Source organism: Rhodamnia argentea, chromosome 7 (assembly GCF_020921035.1).
Source record: "Rhodamnia argentea isolate NSW1041297 chromosome 7, ASM2092103v1, whole genome shotgun sequence".
Classification (NCBI taxonomy): domain Eukaryota; kingdom Viridiplantae; phylum Streptophyta; class Magnoliopsida; order Myrtales; family Myrtaceae; genus Rhodamnia; species Rhodamnia argentea.
The window spans coordinates 10,766,192-10,790,768 of NC_063156.1; the positions used below are offsets into that span (position 1 = coordinate 10,766,192).

The window sequence follows — 24,577 nt, forward strand, 5'->3', positions numbered from 1 at the left end:
CAGTGATGAGTTCTTACTAAGTTATTATTAAGTAGAGTTTGTGCCATCTGAATTCGGGCACAAAATCGACGGAGCAAACCCAAGGGTCTTGATTTAATGTCGAATCTTTTGAAAATGGCCCTTTGGCCTTACTCATTGTCTTGTTGAGTGAGTAAACAAGTGTTGAACAATCAAATTATTCAGCCTCTTTTCATAAGTTGAAGATGCACTCATGTAGGTCATCCAAGAGAGTTACCCCGAAAGTCGATGATCAACATCAAGTTCTTCATAACATGTTGATACACCTTGCAAATATTGGAAATGTTCAAGCAATTAAAGAACGAGTGATGTGATTTCATATCATGCCAAATAATCAATTAAAGAACGAGGTTATGAAGATACTCAATTTTACAACCAAAGACCCCAGCCTAACACTGTTGGAGAGACGACCACACTTGATGGTTGCTGCAACTGGAGAGGCGATCTCTCGCTAGAGAGGTTGCCCGGCACGGCGGAGAGGCAGCCCAACAAGGCGGAGGGGTGGCCCGACCCGGCAGAGAGGCGGCCCCCGCATCGAGGAGAGACGGTGATTGTGGGAAAAATCTTCTTCTCATCGTATCTACTCTCTTGAGAAATCCAAATGATTTTTCCCGCCCCCTCCCCTAAGATATTTTTATCCGGGCTATATTCTTCTTTATCATATCTTGCCATGATAGGGTATATATATATATCATATGTTGGCTTTTATCTTGATGACCTAAAATAGCATATGAGGACAACATCAGTATAAAATTCATTTTTTTTATTACTTCAAATAATAAGTAATTCGGTAGAATCTAACAAAAGATAGATTAAGGAAAAATTTGAACTTAAACCACATGCATTACAAAATATTCAAGAAGCATCATAGCTTCTTTGTTATTGAAACTCATTTTGTGTAAAATGTATTCACTTTGCTTAAATACGTATATTCTTTTTCAAATGATGATATTTGGTTAGGTAAAAAGTAGGAAAGTCATGGATAATAGGAAAATCATCCACGAGGCCACATCACCCTTTCACTGGGCCCAACCGTTGTGGAACATTGTATATATAAAATTGCAAACCTCCACATGACAAAATATAAAAAGAAACCAATAATAAATAACTAAGAAGTGCACTGTTGTTCTAAGTTAAAATCTATATCAATAATTTTTTATTCAATATTATATCACTCTAAACCACTTAAAAGAATTACCCAAAAAGAAAGCAGTTAAAAAGTGGAATTGGATCACATTAACACCTCTTAAGCCTGTTTTATAACACAATTAAGTGTTGAAAATTAAAGGTTGAATACTCCTCCATGAGTTCTGAAAAAATTTCAAATAAGGGTTCGAAGTACTCTCATTTTCTCAAATAAGGGTCCGAAGTGGTTATGAATATTTTAAATAAAGGTCTGACCCTGGCGATAGGCCGGTCGGCTAAATATTCCGATAAATCAAAGGTCTTTTCGTCAAAATATAATTTTAACCTAATTTTTAGTTCAATTAAATTTGACATTAAACAAAACTAAAAGTAAAAAATGAAAAAAGAAATATAGGCCGGAGGGCTGCCCTCCCACTTGTGGTTGTTGCCCACTAACGGTGGGGTGGCAACAATAGCCGGTAGCTCAACAAGGGCCGACGACCCCAACGGCCATTAGCGAGAGGGCTACCTCCCGCTTGTGTTTCTATTTTTTTTTTTACTTTTTTATTTTAAAAAATAGAAAAGGAAAAAAACAAAGAAAAAAATAAAAAGAAAATAAAAAATGATGAAAATGCCCCTAATCAACCAGTGAGAGACCCTTTTTGAGACCGATATGATCACTTGAGTCTCTTATTTGAAACAATATCTACTTAATGCCCTTATTTGTAACAATGACGGCATTTCATGTTTTTATTTGAAATTTTTCCGTGAATTTTTGAAGATCCATTTGTGATTACTATGTCAAATAAGATGAATTCATGCAAGCCAACTTGTCACCAAAATAGTCCTATCCTTCTTAGTAAACATAATTACCGATTTCTTAAATCGAGTGATTAATTTTTTGATGAATATTTTGTATGATCGTTACGTTAAAAATTGGAATTCTATGTATAATTGTCAAGACTACTAGTGCACTTTTACCACAGGATTCACAAAACAAAAAAGAAAAAGAAGAAAAGAAACAAATCAGAAAAAAATTGGGAGATAGCCACGTCAACCACTGACAGGGTCACCTGAAGGCAATTCATTTTAATATCTAGGAACTAGAATTTTGCCCTGCAAAATAAAAGAATTGGTTAAGCTCAATAAAATAGCTTAAGGGTATCATTATCATCAAGAAATATAAAATAATTTTGAAATTGAAAATTAAGATGACAAATCGCCAATACTTATTATGAATTTCTATTTTTATTAAATTTTATGATGGTAGATCATTTACGTAATTATGCATTTATCCATTGATTTCCCGATCTATATAACTATAATCATCACAAATTCTAAGCTTGGTGTGTACTATATACTTAGAAAAAGACTTAGAAATTGAGTAATTGAGGGCCTGTTTGGCAACGCTCATGTTTCTTTGATTCTTGTTCTTTTGTTCTTGATAACAGAAAAATAACATAAATTGTTTGATAATGTCAATTAATTTTTATGTTCTCGGGAGCATATCGGTGGCAAGGGAACATATTTAAAATAGAAATAAGAAGCCGTTTCGCCGAAATTTCTCCTCGACAAAATATCTTTCATCTTTGTACTTCGATTTTTAAATGTGATAAAGGGTCCCGTGGCAATTGCGGATAGGAGAGATCCGGATAGCCGGAGAATCAACAATAGACTACGAAAAGATTTCAATAAAATTACACTAACGGGAACCAAACCGGAGTTCCACTCGATGAAAAGTTCAGATAGTACAATCTTAGATAATCGATACACAAATAAATGAAAGAAATTACACAAACATAGATCAAAACGGAGTTTGACTCATCGGAACTGCTTAGAGACTACAATCCCTATTAGAAGATCGAAGCGACGCACTCAAACCTTGTCGAAGTTTGACTCGACGACAGTGCATGAATACACTTCAATACCACAATGGAGTCCGAATTGATGGCAAAGTCTCTATGATAAAGACAAATGCCGAAGTTTGACTCGACGACGAGAATCTGAAAGCCATAATTAAGGAATAAAGTGCAGTGCCGAAAGTAAAGATAAAGGTAATTTGTTAATTTATTTGGAGGAATTTCTTAAGGGTGGCTCGGTCTTATTTATAATGGATGAATAGGTAATTGCTGTTCGACTGTTGTAGCTCTTAGTGCGTCGATTGCTGCTACGTACATTATTTCCCACAAGCTCATTTGACTGGGTCTTGGGGCAGTTAAACTGTCCATAGTTTTCGAAATTACCTATAGCAGTTTGATCTTTTTCTCCCTTTTACTCTGAGGGATCATGCCCACGTTCTTCATCCTTTGAGAATTTTTTAACCAGAGCTTTAGGAGGCTATTTTAGCGCTCAAGTAACTATAGATAACTGTTCTCCCACCCGGTATTCGAACAATGTCTGTTCATCTATTTTGGTGGGTCTCTTGAAAACTATTTCAAATTCTTGGCGGCATCATTGGCACCGATATTCAGACTATTTCATCCCCTTCATCGTGTATAACTGACTAGGACACGTGGCACTGATCTATGCTAGTATCGATATATTTCCCAGAATCTTGTCACTGATCAAGAAATGTATAATCTTCACGTGCTAGGCATGTGCCCTTCTAACATCTTCATATTGCGCTTCGATAACTTATCCTCATGTTTCAACCACGTGAGTCGACAGGCAACTTATGGGATCTTCACGTGCCAGGTAGATATGGCCATGGGCTGGTTTGGGCCCGGAACTGACCCGTGAAATAAACGAAATCGGCCCAGCCCCTCACGGACCAATTATAGTTTAAAAAAATTCGGAACCGGTCCAAAACCAGTGGTTCCGAACAGCCAAAAAAAAAAAAGGGGGAATTTCCCCTCCCAACGGCCCAAAATTAGGCCCAATTGGAACCGGCCCTTGAACCGGCCCGAAACCGGCGGTTCCGAACAGATCGGGACCGCCCCTTCAAGGGCCGATTCCGGTTCAAGCATGGCCACGAACCGGAACCGCCGGTTCACGGCCTGTGGCCATGTCTAGTGCTAGGTACATGACCTTCTTAGAAAAGAAAAAAAAAAAAGGGGAATTTCCCCTCCCAACGGCCCAAAATTAGGCCCAATTGGAACCAGCCCTTGAACCGGCCCGAAACCAGCGGTTCCGAACCAGAATCGGGACCGCCCCTTCAAGGGCCGATTCCGGTTCAAGCATGGCCACGAACCGGAACCGCCGGTTCACGGCCCGTGGCCATGTCTAGTGCTAGGTACATGACCTTCTTAGATCTCGATATCATGTTTTAATATCTCTTCCTCGAGCTTCAGACACATGTATCTATCAGCAATCTAATTTGGGTGTCGACATAAGCAAAAAAAAAAATCTACTTCACTGTTTTCGAAAACAGAATTAGCAAAAGTTATTTTTGTTTAGAAATTATTTTTAAGAATAGAATTGCCACAAAATAGGCCCTAAACTGTCAAAGTGCCTCCGACCGAAGAAAAGATAAATTGGCACAGTGCCCACAAGGTGCAATAAATGGTAATGTCTATCATCTATCTAGGCATCAACCAAGTTAGCAAAGTTCCTTGTAAGAACGAATATAATTAATAAATATTTGACGCAAAGCATTTTTCCTGATAACGACAGGCACCTGTCCCTCTCACGAATCTCTCCGGTCTCCTACTTGAGTGCATATATTTCGCGTTTGTGACAGGAGTCTCGCAGGAGCAGAGCATAAAGAAGAGGAAAATGGGGGTCCTCTCAGTCCGCAGCAGCTTCGTCTTCCTCGCTCCGGCTCTGGTTTTTGTAGCTCTTCACGGTCTTCTTCTCACTCTCTCCACTGCTTCTGAATCTGAAGTCGGTATAGTCTCTCTCTCTCTCTCTCTCTCTCTCTCTCTCTCTCTCTCTCTCCGTCTGTGTTCAATGTCAGAGTCTCCTGTCGTCTGGTTCCAGATTCATCCGAAACAAGTTTCCAAATTTTTTGGGGTGAAAATCTACTGCATTGTGCGGGTGTATTGAGCGTCATGCTTTGTCATTTGAAGCTTCGTCTTTGATCTGGTGCACACGCTCGACACGCCGCTCTCTGTTGTGTTATTGCTGCTGGTTACTGTGGACGGATCGCCATTGTTTTCTGAGTCTCAAGCTCTCGCTCTGCGTGACTTCATCTGGGTTTGCATCGCGTGTCGAAGCGGATCAACTTTGGACCTCAGCAACCATACCCATCATCAATCTCTCTTAAACCTGCCGGGGAAGGAAGAAAATGAAAATGCGCACAAAAAAACTTCATATTGAAATTACTGCGAAGAAGTGGGAAATTCTTTTTGTGAATGAGTTTTCAAGAACACTCAGCAAAAACGAAATTTGAAACTAAATGTCAATTCCAGACTCGCGTGCGTTCCGCCTTCTTCTTTTTATTTGTTTCTTACTTTCATGCCATTTTCTCTGTTGTCCCTCATGCCTCTTCCTTTGCCTCCACACCTGCGAGGCTGCGACTGTATCTGGAGATCGAGCCAACGCTGTTGTTCTTGACGTTCGTGATTCAAAATTTTTGTTTACGTTGAGATCTCTGACACTTGCTTGGAAACTGCTTCGAACGATGAACAGGTCGTCCAGCTTCATAGGATTAGGCATAAAATATTGATCTTGAGACTCTCAACCACGTGATTTAACGGTTGATATAGCAGCAATTAGCATCCCATGTTTGGATCTGTGTAGTATTACTAGGAATAAGGAAAAGTTTAAGGTTCTTTTCTTAGGAGGCGCTGTAATCTGGGATTCATTTTCCCTTGGCCCGACATCTCAGCATGGCATCTTGGAGAGTTGTCTGCTTTCAAAAGTTGAAGTCTCGCTTTTCCCTGTTTCCACCCGCCTAACTCACTGGAAAAAACCTTCAATTTTAGATTCAATACCTGTTCTCTCCTGAATTCTTTTTGCCTTAAAAAAAAAATAAAACCACAAACTTTCACTTTAGTCTCAAATTTGCCATGCATCGAAAAATCGTCACCTATTTCTTCAAAATTATCAATATTGGAGCCTGTTGTTATTCCATTTGAAGGTGAGAGTGCTGGTGAAAAATGCAGATTTTAATAATGAACCACTGATTAACCTTGATGTTGATAATTTTGAAGAAACTAATGGCGATATTTTCACGTGAGATAGATTTGAGATTATAGAGAGATATGAGATTAAAGTGAAAGTTTGCATTTTTTTTTAGACAAATAAAAGTTGGAGGAAAAATTTAGATTTAACCTACAAGTGAGAGTTCTTTTGGGGAATTTTTGCTCTTTGAGCATGTTGTTCTGTTCTCAGATCCAATTTCAGCCAAATGGTCTCCTTTGTGATATTGAGAACAAGAAAAGAACATATTATAAATGCAAGGTGATGCCTTGTTAGTAAAGACTCGATACCAAACTAAACCTCGAGAAGCATGGCTTTTTGTGCAATGTCTCGACGAAGGCAAATCTCTTGCCCCGATGATTAGCCGACTACAGCGGATCCGAAAGACCGCCGTGAAATTAGATGTGTGAAGCTCTTCATCCTATGCAACTTGGAGTCTGTAAGTGACCCAGGCACCCATTATTGCACAAGAAACAAAAGAGAAAGAATAAACTCTCTCTGTCTTTCTCCCCCTGATTGGTTCATGTAGGTACATACATGCCTGTTTTCCCATGTGACATTACAACTTCTCTTCCTGTAGATGTGAAGTACTTGGATCATGCTTCATCAGAGAAAATTGAGGCACTTTTGTTTATGGATCATCTGAATTAGATCCTTTCTTACATTTTAGCAGTCTGGGAAATCGATTGGCCCGACTCCTAATCTGTGCATGCTATTAACATGTGTTAGGATTATGTTTCTTTGGTGCATTTGGCTTTGTCAGGAGCATTCAAGAGTATAGACAATGACATCAGATAAATAGAGTCAGCTGTCTTACTTTACGGGCAGTGTTACAGACCCGATTTCTAAATTGTGCTTCTGTCAACTTCTTCGCTAATATCTTTTCTTTTGCTTTCCGCTACTGTTTCGTGGGGGTTGGGGCTGGCCTGGGACAGATGATGAGACCCCATTCACTTACATTGAAGGAACCGGTAAAGGGCCAAAAGAATGGGGCCAGATCGACCAGCGTTGGCAAGCATGTGGCACTGGGAATTTGCAGTCTCCGATTGATCTGCTCAATGAGAGAGTGCAAGTCTTTCCAAATTTGGGGAAGTTGAAAAGAGACTATAAACCAGCTCCTGCCTTTGTGAGGAACAGGGGACATGATATCACAGTAAGAGCTACCTAGCAGTTGCCTTTCATATTCTTTGAAGTGGTGTCATGCACAACTAAAGTGGAGAACAATCCGATTTTTATCGATGAGATGACTGTCCGTTCGTGTAACCAAGCCCGGGCACGCAGTCACCGTGGTGAAAGAAAGCCAATGATTTGTGAAATTCCTTTTTTCAGTGGAAGTAGTACAAACCATGAAGTTATTCGAACCTTTATGGCTGATTTTACAGATTATTATCCATGAGCAATTCAATTTCCATGTTTTAACATTGGCATCCGCCTTTCCATTGATTAACCTCTTCTTAAGAAACAAATTCTAAACTGTGTACTCGACAATTTTTCAATAATAAAACTGATCTACCATTTGTTTTTACCAATGACTCTTTCAACCAGGTAACTTGGAAAGGAGATGCAGGGAAGATCAACATCAACGGGACTTACTACAAACTTCTTCAGTGTCATTGGCATTCGCCATCCGAGCACACGTTTAACGGATCGAGGTACAGAGGATTTGTCTTTGTTGTTTGTACAGGATCCGTTTTCCTTGCGAAGTAATGGGCAATGTGCACTTTTCAGTAGATTACTTTCTCTGCAGTATGCACAAATTGCACTAAACAAGACAGTTTTTTCCCCCTTACAACTGATGAGTGATGTCAAAATTCATCATGCAGATATGACTTGGAGCTTCACATCATTCATTTAAGCTCTCGAGGAGAAATAGCCGTTATCGGGATTGTCTACAAGTATGGCCGACCTGACCCTTTTCTCACAAAGGTGCAAAGGGCGCTTTATTTCACTCTCCTTATATGTGCAGCTGCCGTATCGTTATCATACTTGCTCATAGGTTAGGCGAATGCTTTGAACAGAGCCATGAGCAAAAGTTGAGCTCGTATACATGCATGTTAATGCTCCCTGATGCAATGCATCTGTCTGTATGATTATTTTTTGCAATTTGCTTCACCAACTTTTCTCATGTGGAACCTGAAGATCCAGTCTCCTTATATGTGCAGCTGCCGTATCGTTATCATACTTGCTCATAGGTTAGGCGAATGCTTTGAACAGAGCCATTAGCAAAAGTTGAGCTTGTATACATGCATGTTAATGCTCCCTGATGCAATGCATCTGTCTGTATGATTATTTTTTGCAATTTGCTTCACCAACTTTTCTCATGTGGAACCTGAAGATCCAGTCTAATAGAATGGACCATGTGGTCTCTGCCTCATGCCTCTTGCCCTTCTGATTTCGTTTCGCCATTTTAATCTCTTGGCAGCTACTCGAGCACATAAAAGTAGTTAGGAAGGAAGACATAGACTTGGGGGTCATAAATCCAGGGATCATCAAATTCGGCAGCAGGAAATACTTCAGATACATCGGTTCTCTCACGGTCCCTCCCTGCACTGAGGGAGTCGTGTGGACAATTGTCAGGAAGGTAATAGACTAGATTTCCATGACGATTCATGGTCCTATGGGTCCATGGATGATCTGAAAGGCATGCTGTTTTGTAAACTTTGACTAGGTGAGGACAGTCTCGAGGGAGCAAGTAGAAGCGCTGAGAGAAGCTGTTCATGATGTAAGTGTTCTCTATAAAGACTTGGTGATTCCTTTGATAAGAATTGATACTTATTCTCTTCATATTTCCACAAACATGTACACGCCATATAGCCCCACCATCGAAAAGACAGTCCTCCCTCGTGTGACTGATTAGAGACATCTTTCATCTTTCTTGCCTTATTTGATGCTTGTCCATTTAAATAGGGATATGAAGCTAATGCAAGGCCAACTCAGCGACTAGATGGAAGAGCCGTATGGATATACACTCCAAGAGATAATGGAGGTGCTGCTTAGGTGAAAGCCAGAATTTGTCCTAATGAATATTTTCCCAGCTTCAAGACTGTCTTTTATTACATCACATCCTGAAACATATGCAATCCAAACATACTATTTCATTTTGAAGAGGAATATCACGCCACGCGTTGGACACAACTCAAACATGTTGTGTACTAAATCGTACTGATAAGTAGATACAGAGACCAGGTGGATAAAAACAAGAAGCTGCGCTGTCAGAAAAGAAAAGAAAATGTCCGATCTGACCGAGATTTTGACATCTGAAATCGACTTCCACACTAGGCGACGAGGAAAGGAAGAACTGCCAACATAGAGGCCTCGTAAGTGAGTGTTGCTGAGATCGGACCCAAAAAAAAAAAAGGTTAGTGTTGCTGAGCCAGAATACGCGGTATCCTTCTCCTTAAATTTTTCAGTCAACCCTGCAATATGGAAAACTTATTCAGGCATGAATTTCGGTGAACTCATTGAGTTCATAAATATGACATTCAGTACAAGATCTCACCTTGACAGCAAGGCAGCATCTGCAACAAATAGGAACAAAAGGTAATGTGATTGGAGACCATCATGAGTCATAGAAAGCATGGAAAACTTTCGACAACGCAATTTTTAATTAGAGACACCGGGCGGGAGAAACGTACTCAATGAAGTTATGTATTCGATGGCTTTGTTCTTCCCGCTAATTTTGTCAAACTTAGACACGAGCAAATAGAAAACCAACGGCGACACAGCAAATCCTAGACTGAGCAGTGTTTCCCTCAACTCATCGGTATCAATCTTGCCACTCCTTTCCCGGTCAAACCTCTCGAATATCGCCAGAAGCAATTTCCAGAAAATACGTATCACCGATCAGCATTTGGTTGTAAAAGGAATGATCTCTGGGGATAACATTAGGTTCCAGTTTCCACTAACCCTCCAGCTCTGAAGACTGTAAAACACCTCAACAAATTCCTTAGGTCATGCATCAGGGATAGTTCACACACAAATCTCAATTCTAAGGAGGGAGAAAACACAGCCAATGCTCCGAGGTTGCATCTTTTTTTACCATTCTTATGGGGAATCATTCTTGCATTTAGTCAACCAACAAATCACATATACACTAGACAACGAATGCCAAACACCTTGCAGACAGGAAAGAGATGAGCAAGAAAAGAACAAAGTTCAGTGGCTTCATCCTCCTCTGCAAAGAAAAAATGGGCTACACCAACTTCCTATGTGAAGAAAGCCCTCCGTACTTTCCTTCAAAGGTCTGCCGAGAAGCCACAAGAAACAAAAAGGCTCAGCAAGTGGGACCAAGTGGATGATCTGACTAGTCGAAGTCTCGCATGCAAAGGTCGAGTACTCTTAATTCCAGCACAGTCAAAAGGTTATTCTATAGTCACGCAGTTTCGTAGAAAGAACTTTTGGGGTTGAGAAGGGCAACTTCTGCTTCGCAGTCTTGAGTCCAAGGTCACATCTTTCTTGACACCATCCTAAGTATTTCCCAATTGCAACCCAGGTCCGGCAGCAGGTTGTGTGTGCAATGGTGCAGTTCTAAAACTTTAAAAGCATGCTTAACAATCTATAATGCAAACACCGCTTCAATATTCACAAAAAATTTCAACCTCAACATCTCCCTACAAAACAAAGGACTAATAAACACTCCATCCCTTATAACTCTCGTTTGCAAAAACGTTTAACACTTCTTGTTACTAGCGTACCTTGTCTCCACCCCTAAGTCCACTTTGAGTTTTAATTCAAATCCCTAAGGGAAAGCTAATGGATTACTAAGCCCAAATGCTCAGCACGAACTCTCCCAAACCCTACCAATCGTAACTTAGTACTCAATTTAACAATTAAGCACGCAATTTTTTTCAATTAGCACTTGTCACTAATCATTTATTTACAGGTCCAATAGACACCTAAGTAAAGTGTGGAAGAGCACTTTACTTTTGCAAACCAGAGACTTATGGATATGGGACTTGATTATGCTAGATTAAATTAACACCCTTTCGGTATCTTTGTACTTATTTTTAAAAATATTTTGCAAGCAATCTTCGTTGATTTTAAGCCCAAGCTAAGCCACTACATACAATGGTTGATCCTGTGAGTGCACAATCAGATAATGTAAGATTCGATAGTCAAAGCAATAAATACATAAAATCACTAGGAATAGGGCTAACCTAAATGCAAAGCAAAGCATGACCTTACAATGATCAATTTCCCAAACATCTGCAAAATATTAATCAGAATTTTATGCCAAAATCTACACACGATTTCTAAATAATTACGCAATTATTTTTGGGTTTTTCTTGTTTACAAAATACTAAAGCATACGCTATACTTATCTAAATATAATATGCATGAATTATTAGACTAATGACATGTGACATGACTTAATTTAATGACGGGTAAAAATAATGCACTAATCTAACATGACATGCAATCTCATTTATATGACCCTAGGGTCTAAGCATACCGTCACTAAATGACATGAAAATTATGATTTTAAACTTTTGCCCAAAATTCTATGAAATGCCCAAAATAGTTTGTTAGAGGGATCACAATATAACATGGACAAAATTGTGATTCAAATAGCCAATCCTTAACATTTTCTCACGTTCCACGTTCATTTTAAGATTTTATTTTATTTTTTAAATTTCAACATGATGTATTTTTTTTTTCTAGTTAAAGACAAAATAAAATAGTGCAATCTAGAAAAAACCGAATTTTTCTTTCCCTTTCGCGAACATGAGTTTACCTCTATATACAACATTGCTTGACGATGTGTGTAGGGACCGCGCAGCAGAAATCCACCATGGAAAATCACAAGCTCAAGTCCGAGCTTGTTAACATATCCAGTTGAACTCACATTCACTCAAAAACATTAAAAAAAAAATTTGTAGATCATAAAAGCTTAAACCAATAAATAATGGACCAACTATGAAATATTAACTACTCTACACCACACTAATTCTCCGATGTCATATTTCTCTAACACAGCTCATTCACGTATGCATCCTAACAATCTCCCCCTTACGTATGAGCTTAGTGTATCTTTCTACATCAATGTCGAACTTCATCCCTACGAACCCATGTTACTACACCACAATGCCAAGGGAGATCGCCAATAGGGAGTTCAAGTCCAAACCCATCAATATATCCACTTGGACCCACATTCACTCAAAAACTTAAGCCAATGAGTTTCGCACTGATTCTCCAATGTGAGATTTTTCTAACAACTCACTCGCATGTGCATCCTAACAAAATGCTCTTTACATTTATATGGTCTCCGTCCATCAATCAGTTTAAATTTTTGAGTTAGACTTACCAACACCAACTATATTACAGAGCGCTCCATGAGAAAGAACCAGGGCTAAAGGCCAGCTCCGTGGATTCCAAATTCTTTTCATTTATGCTGTCTTTGTCTTTGCCTATTCCATTGTTCCCGTATCATTCATGCATATTGTCATAGTCTTGGGATCGGTTCTTTGCGAGCAACCCTTTGATCTTGCTTAGGTTCACGATCGGGAACATACTAGTTGAGTGTGTGGGTATAATGTACATGTGCATACCGGTGGCCAATTGGATGATTTTGTTCAACACAAAGAGGTTCCCGATATTCGCTCTATATTCATTTTATTAGTAAGTTCAACCCAGAAGTTTAAGCTAATAAGGAAGACTAAATGAATACAAAAGAGCATTTACAACCCATTATCAAGAGAAGTTAGACAATAATTTGACATTCTCTTACACGCAATCCACGTGCAGGCCACATTATGTTAGACAATAATTTGACATTCTCTTACACGCAATCCACGTGCAGGCCACATTACGAAAGGCACGTAGAATGAAATTTTACATGTGTAACTTGATTCATGGGATAGCACTAACAATTGGTGGTTGTCCCACAAAATCTTATATGGTATCAGAGCAATGAGGTCCTGAATTTAAATCTTCCAGACTTCTATTTGCCTCTCCAATTATATATTTTTTCACGCTTGGCTTAAGCCACTGTCCACTTTACACGTGAGGGGAGTATCAAGGTATTTAAATATTAAACCACACATGTATCTAACAGCTTGAGTTTTTAGATTAGTTATTGGGAAATAAGTATGATATTACACGGGCTTTTAGAGAGGACGTAAATCTTAATGAGCAGGCATACAACGAGTACTCAAAGATGTACATGAGTGTTGGATATGTCTTCAAATTGGGATTCACATTCGCCACCCTAACCAAGACATTGACTTATTTTCTTGTGTTCCACAGAAGATTCGATTTTATAAGATGAAAAGAAACACCCTTCAGTCATTTTCACCTATACTAACTAGAATATGATTTTATAAATTTCTAGGGATGAAAAGCGAGAGCAAGTCCGATGACATACTAACGAGATCATGAAGAAGTACAAGCCGATCTCTCGGAGGTGATTCTACGTGATTATCATGTGGATGGTCAGTCTAGGCATTGCTAATTGCCAATTCTTTGGCAAAGAACTCTAATTTCCAACTCGGGCATCTCTACTTTCCTTGGCTATACCATCCATCCTTATTCTTCCCCAAGGCACAATTAAAACTACCACCGACACTGTATGAAACAACCAAGCTATTGTTCTCAAATTGAGTTCGATTTCAAACCATTACTTCACAGTTTTCCCCGTCCGATTTAGACCGCCGGCCGAGATTAAAGTCTTAATTTGTCTCATTTATCTTTTCTCTTGGATGCAGTACCTAAGATTTTCGATTCTCTCGGATTTGTTCATTGGCTATTTATACCTAGGGAGGCCTATAATCAGCTCCACTTCCCGACCTATGTTCAAAGCACCGAGATGCACGCCATCACGTTTTTAGCTGAGTTTAAGCTAGGGCATTATATGAAGATCTTGTTGAAATCTATGTTCCTTGTTTAGGTATTCTGTTGAAAATATGTCTCGAGTTTGAGGTCGAAATGAAAATTTGAATTTCACAAATAAGTATATATTGATCGCGAAATTAAAAGTAAGAGAAAGGAGCATGGAATCTTATTTTGGCTTTTGAAGTTGACCCAGTATCTAATATGGAAGTGCGTTGACCGAATTTGAATTATGTATTGGATAAGATTTGTTTTGAATCTCACCAAAATCTATCATTGGTGAAATCGGTGTGACATTTAATATTTTGAATAGGTTTCCTAATCCTAGTTGGAGAAGATTTCCTATTTTGGATCAAACTCTTATCTATAAATAAGAAGAAAATATTTTTGTGAAGGGTATCAAAGAGAAGTTTCTACTTGTGAATTAAAACTTGAAGCTATAGAGTGTTGAAGCCGGTTAAATCTTGTGAGTTTAAGATTCATGTAATTCCTTCTTGAGATTGTGAGATTATTTTGTGAAGAATTACGGGGCTAAATACTTGTGAGTTATTAGATGTAATTGGGGCTAGGAAACACTAAAAGTGTTTGAGTGACTCGAATGTTATTGTAATATCCATCGTATCGCATCGTTGCTGCTCTCCCCGTGAACATAAGTCTCTCTAGCCGAACCACATAAATATGGTGTCCACTTTATTTACTTGTTCTGTCTATTTTATTGTTCAATCACTTTCACACAACAATTGGTATAAGAGCTAGGCTTGCTTGAGTTGAAGCGAATCAATGGCGATGGAAGAAGGAAAAGTGAGAATCGACAAATTTGATTAGAAGGATTTTGGTTTTTGGAAGATGCAGATTCAAGATTATTTATGTCGGATGATATTGAACTTACCATTGTCTAAGGAAAAACTAGAGACGATGAAATGAGCCGACCGAGAATTGCTAGATAGATGAGCGATGGGTATTATTCGGCTGACATCGGCCCGTAACGCCGTGTTTAATATCATGAAAGAGAAAACCACTACGAGTTTGATCAAAGCCCTATCAGACATATACAAGAAGCCTTCTATGATCAACAATGTCTATTTGATGCGATGTCTGTTTAATTTAAAGATGGGGGAAGGTGCATTGGCTGCTAATTATATCAATGAATTTAATGTGATCGTTGGTTAATTGAGTTCGGTTCAATTGACTTTGAAGATGAGATACGTGCTTTGATTTTATTATTTTCATTGTTTAATAGTTGGAATACTATTCATATCGCTGCTAGTAATTCTTCTAAATCAATAATTTTAACATTTGATGGAATTCGAGATTTAATTCTGAGTGAGGACATCCGTAGAAAAGAATATGGCAAATATGTGTCTATTGCTTTAGTAAGTGAAAATAGAGGAAGAACTAGTACTCGGTGTTAGCAAAAGTAATATAAATATAAATAGACGTAGTCGATCTAGAATTGATGGTGCTATTTATTGGAACCGTGACAAAAGGGGGCATCTTAAAAAGGATTGCTTTACATTGAAAAATGACAAGGGTAAGGGAATTAGAGTTTAGTCTATTGATAATGTTACAACTATAGCTAACTGCAATTCGGATAATGTTGATTTTGTCTTTACCGTCACCGAGGATTCGTCTTTTGATAGTTGGATAATGGATTCCGGATGTTCGTTTCGTGCTACACCAAACAGGAATTGGTTTAGTACTTATCAATGCATGGATAATAATAAAGTGCGATTGGGGAAAAATGCTAAATGTTATATTGTAGGTGTTGGTAATGTTAGAATCAAAATGCATGATACTATTGTGAGGACATTGACTGGAGTGAAGCATGTTCTAGAGTTAAAGAAAAATCTGATTTTCTTGAGTGCCTTGGATTTAGTTGGTTTTCAGTATTCTTCATAATACGGAGTTATGAAAATTGTTCGAGGTGCTTTGGTAATAATGAAAGGAATCAAGCACAATGGCATGTATGAGCTTCAAGGTGAGAAATGACAGAATTCGTCATGGAAACGTCACATCCGTTCGAGAATCTGAATTGTGGCATATACATTTTGGGGTATATTAGCGGGATAAGCCTGAAGATTCTAAGTAAAAGCAATTTACTGTGTGGTTATAATTTTGACAAACAGAATGTATGCAAGTGATGATTTAGATCAACAGCGGAAAGCGCGGTTTAATGCGACTGTTAGAGAAACCACGGAAGTTGCAAAATTAATTCATTTGGATGTTCGTTAGCTATCATGGTTTCTTTTGAGGAAGAGTGTCAGATTTATGCTAACGGTTGTTGATGACTACCCGAGGAAGACATGGGTGTTTGTATTAAGCCACAAGTTTGATATTGTTGTCGGGATCGGGCGGTTGAGAGCTTTGATCGAAAAGGAAATTGGAAAAACGATCGAGCATATGCAAACTAGTAAAAGTATGGAGTTTTGCTTGGAGCTGTTAAACGAATTCTGCATGAAGAAAGGTATAGTGAGACACCACACTAGTGCAATAAACCACAACATGTTGCAGAATTAATGAGCAGAACATTACTAGAGACAGCCCATAAAATGCTCTCTAGTGTTGGTATGTTTAGGAGATTCCTGACAAATGTACTTAGTACGGCAAGCTACCTAGTGAATAGATCCTCATCGATTGCGAAGAAGTGTAGTCGGGTAACATGATGATTATTCTGTTATTAGAATATTTGATTGTTCATGTCATATTCGAGTTAGTAATGATAAACTCGATGGAAAGAAAAGAAAGGGCATGTTCCTAAACTATGCACAAGGTGAGCGGGGTTAGCAATTGTGAAGCCCGACGTTAAATTTAGTTATTATCAGCAGAGAAGTTACATTTGACGAGTCTTCAATACTACTGGGTAGGAGTGATTATAAAAGTATTTATACAGATCCGAACAATGTGCAGCTTGAGATGAAGTTACAACTAGAAACTCCCGAGGTAGCAGATACTAGCGAAGTAATCGACATGAACGGTACTTGTAGCAAGGTGGAGCTTATAGAGCTAACGGTTGCTATAATTGCTAATTTTGACAATGTACATATATATGGATACAACGGTGGTTTTGCTTTATCTATGGTAGAGGAGATTATATTGAAGAATACATGTGGAGCAGTTAAAGATGCATGTGCAGTTAATATTTTGATGGGATTCTCGATTATGGTGAAGTGTAAGCGCAACTGGACTTCGAAGATGTCCGTGGTTTGAGCATATGGGGGATGTGGGAGAGTAGTAGAGAATTTTGAATTTTTAGAGAAGTGATTGTAACTTGGCTCAAATGTAGAGTCAAGGTATAGATTATTAAAAATGTCTTGAGTTTGAGCTCGAAGCAAAAATCTGAATTTCAAAAATAAGTATATCTTGATCGTGAAAGTAAAGATAAAAGAAAGGAGCATGCGATCTTATTTTGTCTTTTGGAGTCCAACAAGAAGATCAAAGAAAATCTAATATGGAAGTGGGTTGACCGAATTTGTATCTTGCATTGGATAAGATTTGTTTTGAATCTTACCGAAATCTGTCCTTAGTGGAATCGGTGTGACATTTCCTATTTTGAATAGGTTTCCTAATTGTAGTTAGAGAAAATTTCCTATTTTGGATCCAACCCTTACTTATAAATAAGAAGCAGATGTTCTTTGTGAAGGGTATCAAAGAGAGGTTTCTACTTGTAAATTGCACCTTGAAGCCATAAAGTGTTGAAATCAATTAAATCTTGTAAGTTTAAGATTTGTGTAATTCCTTCTTGAGATAAAGAAATTATTTCGTGAGTAATTACGGGGCTCAACACTTGTGAGTTATATTGGATGTAATTGAGACTGAAAAACACTAAAAGTATTTGAATGACTCGAGTGTGATTGTATTCTCCATTGTATCACTTGATTTATGGTGGAATTCGTTATTATTCTTTCCATGGACGTAGGTCTCTACGCTAAACCACATAAATTTGGTGTCCGCTTTATTTACTTGTTTTGTCTATTTTGTTGTTCGATCGCTTTCTTCCACGCAACGTATTCAATGCACCTTCGAGACAGTAACATATCCTTAATTAGGAAACTAATATGAATGTCTTATCAACTTCAAGGTAACCCGAAATTAATGTATGTGTGAGACTTGTTTGGGGAATTACATGACAATGTCCTTCGACCTTAGATTGATCCTAATTCCTGCATATTATCTGACCGGCTGCAATATAGTTCATCGCATTCGTCCACAATGCTAGAACACCATATGATCCAAATTTTCAATCCCTCACATCGCAATACTAGTACGTGTGTGTGGATTGTGTTGGGGCGAGGGGGCGGGTTTTTTTGTTGTTGCAATATATGGTTAAAATAGTAATTTCAGTTGATAAAAAGTAACAATAAAATAAATTAAGCAAAGAGTGAAACTTAAAACAAAAGTACTTGCGAAATATTTTTGTTTTAATAATTTTTTAAATGTGTTACTTTTTTTTTTTTTTTGGTCGAAAAAATATGGTACTTGAATCCAGCGTGCTTAAGCTTTCCTTTCCTCAGTTTGCTACGGAATGTTTGTCCTCTCTAGCCCTCACCTTCTTACAATAGCGACAAGAAAAGAAAACACACGACTTAGACTTGTATATATATATATATAAGAAAAAGACGACTTTTGGAATATGGGATATACGTAATATACAAAGAATTAAATGCATTGAAGACAATAGAATTTTCCTAATTTGCTTCTTACAGCTGTACTTGTTTAACAAAATTCCTAATAAAAGACAATATTAAGAATCTCAACCCGCAGTAGCTTCTTCTTCTTCTTCACTCCGGTTCTTATTGCTATTCACGGTTTGGACAATACTTCAACGCTTTATGTAATATATTGATTTTGTTTTAATGCTCTATCAATTGTTGAACTTTTTTTTTTTTTTTTTTGCATAAAAAATATGGTTAGCTTTCCTTTCCTCGGTTTGCTAATGTATGTCCTGTCTAGCCCTCACCTTCTTGCAATAACAAAAAGACCCGATTTAGAATTGTAAATACATACACTATATGAACAAGATTACTTTCTAAATATTGGATAGACGTAATATACAAAGAACTAAATACATTGAAAATCATAGAATTTTCCTAATTAGCTGCTTGCAGCTGTACTTGTTTAACAAAACTCCTAATAAAAACGAATGATTGTGGATTTTAATCTGCAGCAACTCCATCTTCTTCACTCTGGTTCCTATTGCTCTTCACGGTTGGGACAAAACCCCCTCTCACGTGCAAATCACGTGCAGAGCATTTAGGACTCATATTGTGAAGCGATGTGAGACAATATTTCAAACAATCAACACCCCTCTCACGTGCAAGCCAAAGATGAGGTGTTGAAGTATTTGATAACAAAATAGAAAATTTTATAATTCTTTGGTGAATGAACAAATAAAAAAACCTGTGCATTAATCGCAAGGTTAAGGTTTTTTTTTTTTTAAATAATTTCACATCATAACAACAAATAAAGAGAATTTGAATACACTCTCAAGCCCTATAAGGTAAACCAAGTAAAAGAATGTCCAAAAACCATATTAAACCTAATCACGTCGACAGGATTCGCATTTATGAAAAAACTGTCCGAAACTCAAGATGTTATTTACCTAAATGAAATCTATTATTGCCTAAATTCAATCTCCGTCATTGTCGTGATCATGAACCACTTTTTGTTTCTCTCTTCTTCTTTTTTCCTATCGAATAGGGATCAATTTTAATTAGGGAAACTCGCATTTCCTGGAAATTAGGTTGCTTCATCACATCTTTATATGCTTCTGCGAGCAAATTGTGCCACATGTACTGTCATCATTTTCGGATCAAGATAGCGCTTGTGAAGCAATGTATGATATTGCAATGTATTATTTTCTTTTCTTTCTGGTTCAATCCTATCATATCTATTATACAAAGCACACTACGTACCTACCCTCCTCATGCGTCCCCACCCCACTCTTCCCAAAGATGGGGATTCAAACCCCCCACCTCTCTCTTCCCAAATGGGAAGAATGGCCACTGAGGTAATCCCCCAGTAATTAGGACTGATTGGAGTGCTTTTATTATGCCTTCTTTTCTCTGAGCATTGCTTTTGACTTCTGTTTTGCCACTTCTAGATCGTGAGACGTGATATTTTATCATTGGATTGTGTCTAATACTTCAATATCCCTCTCATGTGTAACTCACATGCAAGCCCGATAACGAACGGCGCGTGAAATTTCACTAATGGGGATGGATGAACATTCGCGAAGGAGATATCACTGACTCTGATAACATGTTAGTAAGTTTAACCCAATAAAATTTTTCACATGATATCAGAGTAAGGGGCCATGAGTTTGAATATTTCCAAACTCCTATTTGTCTCCCCAATGTAATATTTTTACATTTAATACTAAATCAAAAGACCAGATCAAGCGACATGAATAATTATAGAATATTTAAATATCAAATAACGCTTTTATCCGACAGCTTAAACTTTTAAAATAGTTGGTGTGTTATGCATTGTTTTCTTTGAGTATTGCTTTTGACTTGTTTTGCCACTTTTGGATTTGTAAGACGGGATCTTTATCGTCTTTTTTAAGCAAATATTCTTTAGAAATCATGAAACTACCACTGGCACCGTAAGTGACAACCAACCAAGCTAATTGCACGAGCGAGACTTCTTAGGAGAATTATATGATGATGTCCTTCAAGCTTTGATTGATCCTAAATTCCTGCATTTTATCTGACCAACTGTAATATAGTTCATCACATTCATCTTCTATTTTTTCTAATCTAATAAACACATTCATCTTAATGCATCTTTATGTTCGACTTTCTCCGTGCCTCCTACGTCTTTAGCTCGCTCCTCTCTAGCTCCGCCAAGCTCGGTATCGTGTGGAGGGCGCCTGATGCCGGTCGAGAACACATGCGACAAAGACAAGCTGCCGAAGGGGATCATGTGAACGTGCCCGGGATCCAGTCCTCCCCGGCCGGCCCAGATTTTCACGCCGAGGGCCTGCTCAGGCATCTGCTCAATCCACAATGCTAGAAGACCATATCATACAAGTACCAGTGCCTCACGTTGCAATGCTAATTTATTTATACATCTATGTGGATTTTTTTTTTTTTTTTTTGCAATATATGATTTAAATAGTATTTTTTTTTTTCAATTTGATAAAAAGTAACAATAAAATAAATTAAGCAAAGAGAGGAAAAAAGAAGTAATTAGAAAATATTCAAGAAGACGTGCAATCTCTCTTTTTCTTTTTTAATTAGGAAAATCCAATGATCTCTCGATTCGCTATAGAATGTTTGTCCTCTCTTATCCTCATCTCCTTGCAATACTAAAAAGACACTACTTAGACTTGTAAAAGTATGCTTAATATGGAAAAGATTACCTTCTAAACATCGATTAGTACATCGAAAATCATAGGAATTTGCTAATTAGCTGCTTGCAGCTGTCCTTGACTAACAAGATTCCTAATAAAAACGGATACTAGCAATAGACATGTAATGCCAACCTTTTAAAGACATGTCTATTGATGACTGACGCTGTCCCTCCCAGTTCTCTCATTTGATCTCCTGGACTGCATTTGTTTCTGCGATAGGAGCAAAAGCATAAAGAAGACCAGGAAAATGGGCGTCTTCTCAATCCACAGCAGCTCCGTCTTCTTCTTCGCTCCGGCTCTGGTTTTTGTTGCTCTTCACGGCCTTCTTCCCACTCTCTCCGCCGCTTCCAAATCTGAAGGTGGTATGGTCTCCCTCTCTCTCCCTCTATGTTCCATGTCAGAGTCTCTGTGTCGTCGGGTTCAAGATTCATAGGAAACAGAGCTTCCAAATTTTTGGGGTGAAAAATCTACTGCACTGAGGGTGTACGAAGCGTGGTGCTTTGTCATTTGAAGCTTCTTCTTTGATCTGGTGCACACGCTGAGCACGCCGCTCTCTGTTGTGTTATTGCGGCTGGTTAGTATGGACGAATCGCCATTGTTTTCTGAGTCTCAAGCTCTTGCTCTGCGTGACTTCACAGGTTATACAGAAATTCCCCAGCACAAGAGCTGAAAATGGCTTGCCATACACCTTTCCAAATAAGTGGGAAATTCCCTTTTTGAACGAGTTCTCAGAAACATTCAGTAGAAAACAAAATTTGTAAACGTAACAATTTGGAAAAACAACCATCTTCTTTTTTGTCTTTTATTTGTTTTTATGCCATTTTCATAAACAAAAATGAATAGAAAAGGAACAAATTCTTTCTCTGTTTCTTTCTGAATGGCTTGTGTAGGCACATGCCTGTTCTTCTCCATGTAGGAGTGGAAGTACTTGAATCATGCTTCATCACAGAAGATCGAGGCATCTTTGTTCTTGGATCATATGCATTAGATCCTTTATTACATGTTAGCATTCTGCATAATCGATTTGCCCGACTCTCCTATTCCGGGCTCACTACTAACATGTGCTGGGAGATTTTGTTTCTGTGGTGCCTTCGATTTTGCGAGCTGCATTTCAGAGACAATACAATAGACCAGAACATCGCAGTGTTACAGACCCGATTTGCGAACTGTGCTTCTGCCTACTTCTTCGCTAACATCTTTTCTTTTCCTTTCCTCTGCCTTTTTTTGGGGGGGACTGGGGCTGCCCCGGGGACAGATGATGAGCATCCATTCGCTTATGATGAAGGAACCGGAAAAGGGCCGAAAGAATGGGGCCGGATGGACCCGCATTGGCGAGCCTGTGGTGCCGGAAAAATGCAGTCTCCGATCGATCTGCTCAGTGAGAGAGCGCAAGTGTTACCGGATTTGGGGAAGTTGAGAAGAGACTATAAACCAGCTCCTGCCCTTGTGAGCAACAGGGGACATGATATCACAGTAAGAGCTACCTAATTGCCTATTTCATTCTTTGAAGTTGAGAACAATCAGATTTTTTTTTCCCGACTTTACGACTGTCCGCTCATGTAGCCGAGCCCGGGCGCGCAGTCGCCGTGGTGAAGGAAGAGCCAATGGTTCGAGAAATTCCCTTTTTTTTTTTTTTTTTTCCAGTGGAAGAAGTACTAACCACAAAGATGTTCGAACCTTTAAGGATGATTTTACAGATCATTATCCATGAGCAATTCAGGGTTCCCTGATGTTTGACAGTGGCATCCGCCTTTCCATCGATTGACCTCTTCTAAGGAAACGAGTTCTAAACCAACTGCGCGCTCGACAATCTTTCAATAACAAAACTGATCTACCACTTGTTTTTACCAATGACTCTTTCAACCAGGTAATGTGGAAAGGAGATGCAGGGGAGATCCATATCAACGGGACTTGCTACAAACTTCTACAGTGTCATTGGCATTCACCATCCGAGCACACGTTTAACGGATCGAGGTACAGGGGATTCGTCTTTGTTGTTTGTACCATGATACGTTTTCATCATGAAGTAACGGCCGGCAGCGTGCACTTTTCACTAGATTTATACCTCTGCAGTATGCTCAAATTATACTAAACAGGATAGCCTTCCCCCACACCCCCCCCACAGTACTGATGAGTGATGTCAAAATTCATTCCGCAGATATGACATGGAGCTTCACGTAGTTCATAAAAGCTCTCGAGGTGAAATAGCCGTTGTCGGGATCGTCTACAAGTATGGCCAACCCGACCCTTTTCTCACAAAGGTGCAAAGGCCGCTTAATCTCGCTCTCCTTACCGACATGTTCATTTATACCTGCAGCCACCGTATGTTTATCATACTTGCTCATAGGTTATGTCAATGTTTTGAACTCGGCGATAAGCAAAGTTGAGCTTGTATACGTGCATGTCCATGCCCACTGATGCAATGCATCATCTGTCTGATTATTTTTTGGCAATTTGCTTCCCCTACTTTGCTCCTATGGAACGTGAACATCTAGATGCCTTTTGTGCTTCGGAATTCGATTCGCCACTTTAATTTCGCCATTTTAATATCTCGGCAGTTACTCGAACACGTGAAAGTGCTTGGGAAGGAAGACATAGACTTGGGGGTCATAAATCCAAGGATCATCAAATTCAGCAGGAGATACTTCAGATACATTGGTTCGCTCACGGTCCCTCCATGCACCGAGGGCGTCATGTGGACCGTAGCAAGGAAGGTAATACGCCGCGTTTTCCATGACAATTCTTAAACATATATGGTCGTGAGGTCCATGGATGATCTGAAGACATGCTGGTTTTGTGAACTTTGATTAGGTGAGGACAGTCTCGAGGGAGCAAGTAGAAGCACTGAGAGAAGCTGTTCATGATGCAAGTCCTCTATAAACCTCATTTTCTTCAAATTGCACATTCAGCAATTTTGACTGAATTCCTTTAAGATGCACAAACATGTACACAACATAAAGTACCATGATCGAAAACAGAGTCCTCCCTCGCGTGACCGATTACATTCATCTGTCTTTCATCTTTTTCGCATAATTTGATCCTTGCCCATTTGCATAGGGATATGAATCCAATGCAAGGCCGACTCAGCAACTGGAGGGAAGAGCCGTCTGGCTATACACTCCAATAGTCTATGGAGGTGCTGCTTAGGTCAGACTTACGTGGAGCCAGAAG

General features: G+C 38.8%; 1 protein-coding gene across 3 annotated transcripts; it reads left to right on the forward strand.

Annotated features, from left to right (window-relative positions):
- The first annotated feature begins 4,785 nt into the window (after positions 1–4,785).
- Positions 4,786–24,568, forward strand: LOC115737635 (alpha carbonic anhydrase 4-like). 3 transcript variants are annotated; one of them, XM_048282359.1, is made up of 7 exons: positions 4,786–4,969; positions 7,161–7,378; positions 7,771–7,877; positions 8,049–8,151; positions 8,648–8,806; positions 24,218–24,271; positions 24,464–24,568. In XM_048282359.1, the coding sequence occupies exons 1-7, from the start codon at positions 4,858–4,860 to the stop codon at positions 24,551–24,553; spliced, it is 843 nt and encodes a 280-aa protein (XP_048138316.1). In that variant the 5' UTR covers positions 4,786–4,857; the 3' UTR covers positions 24,554–24,568. The 3 variants fall into 3 exon arrangements, with proteins under 3 accessions (XP_048138316.1, XP_048138317.1, XP_030525703.2); XM_048282360.1 differs by lacking the exons at positions 24,218–24,271; positions 24,464–24,568 and adding exons at positions 8,894–8,947; positions 9,143–9,447; XM_030669843.2 differs by lacking the exons at positions 24,218–24,271; positions 24,464–24,568 and adding exons at positions 8,894–8,947; positions 9,133–9,446.
- The last annotated feature ends 9 nt before the right edge of the window (positions 24,569–24,577 follow it).

Bases quoted from the DNA above. Each gene is read 5' to 3' on its own strand.
- LOC115737635 (XM_048282359.1), top strand. From the start codon at position 4,858: ATGGGGGTCCTCTCAGTCCGCAGCAGCTTCGTCTTCCTCGCTCCGGCT. The intron at 4,970-7,160 runs GTATAGTCTCTC...GGCCTGGGACAG, and splicing joins TGCTTCTGAATCTGAAGTCG to ATGATGAGACCCCATTCACT. The intron at 8,152-8,647 runs GTGCAAAGGGCG...ATCTCTTGGCAG, and splicing joins CTGACCCTTTTCTCACAAAG to CTACTCGAGCACATAAAAGT.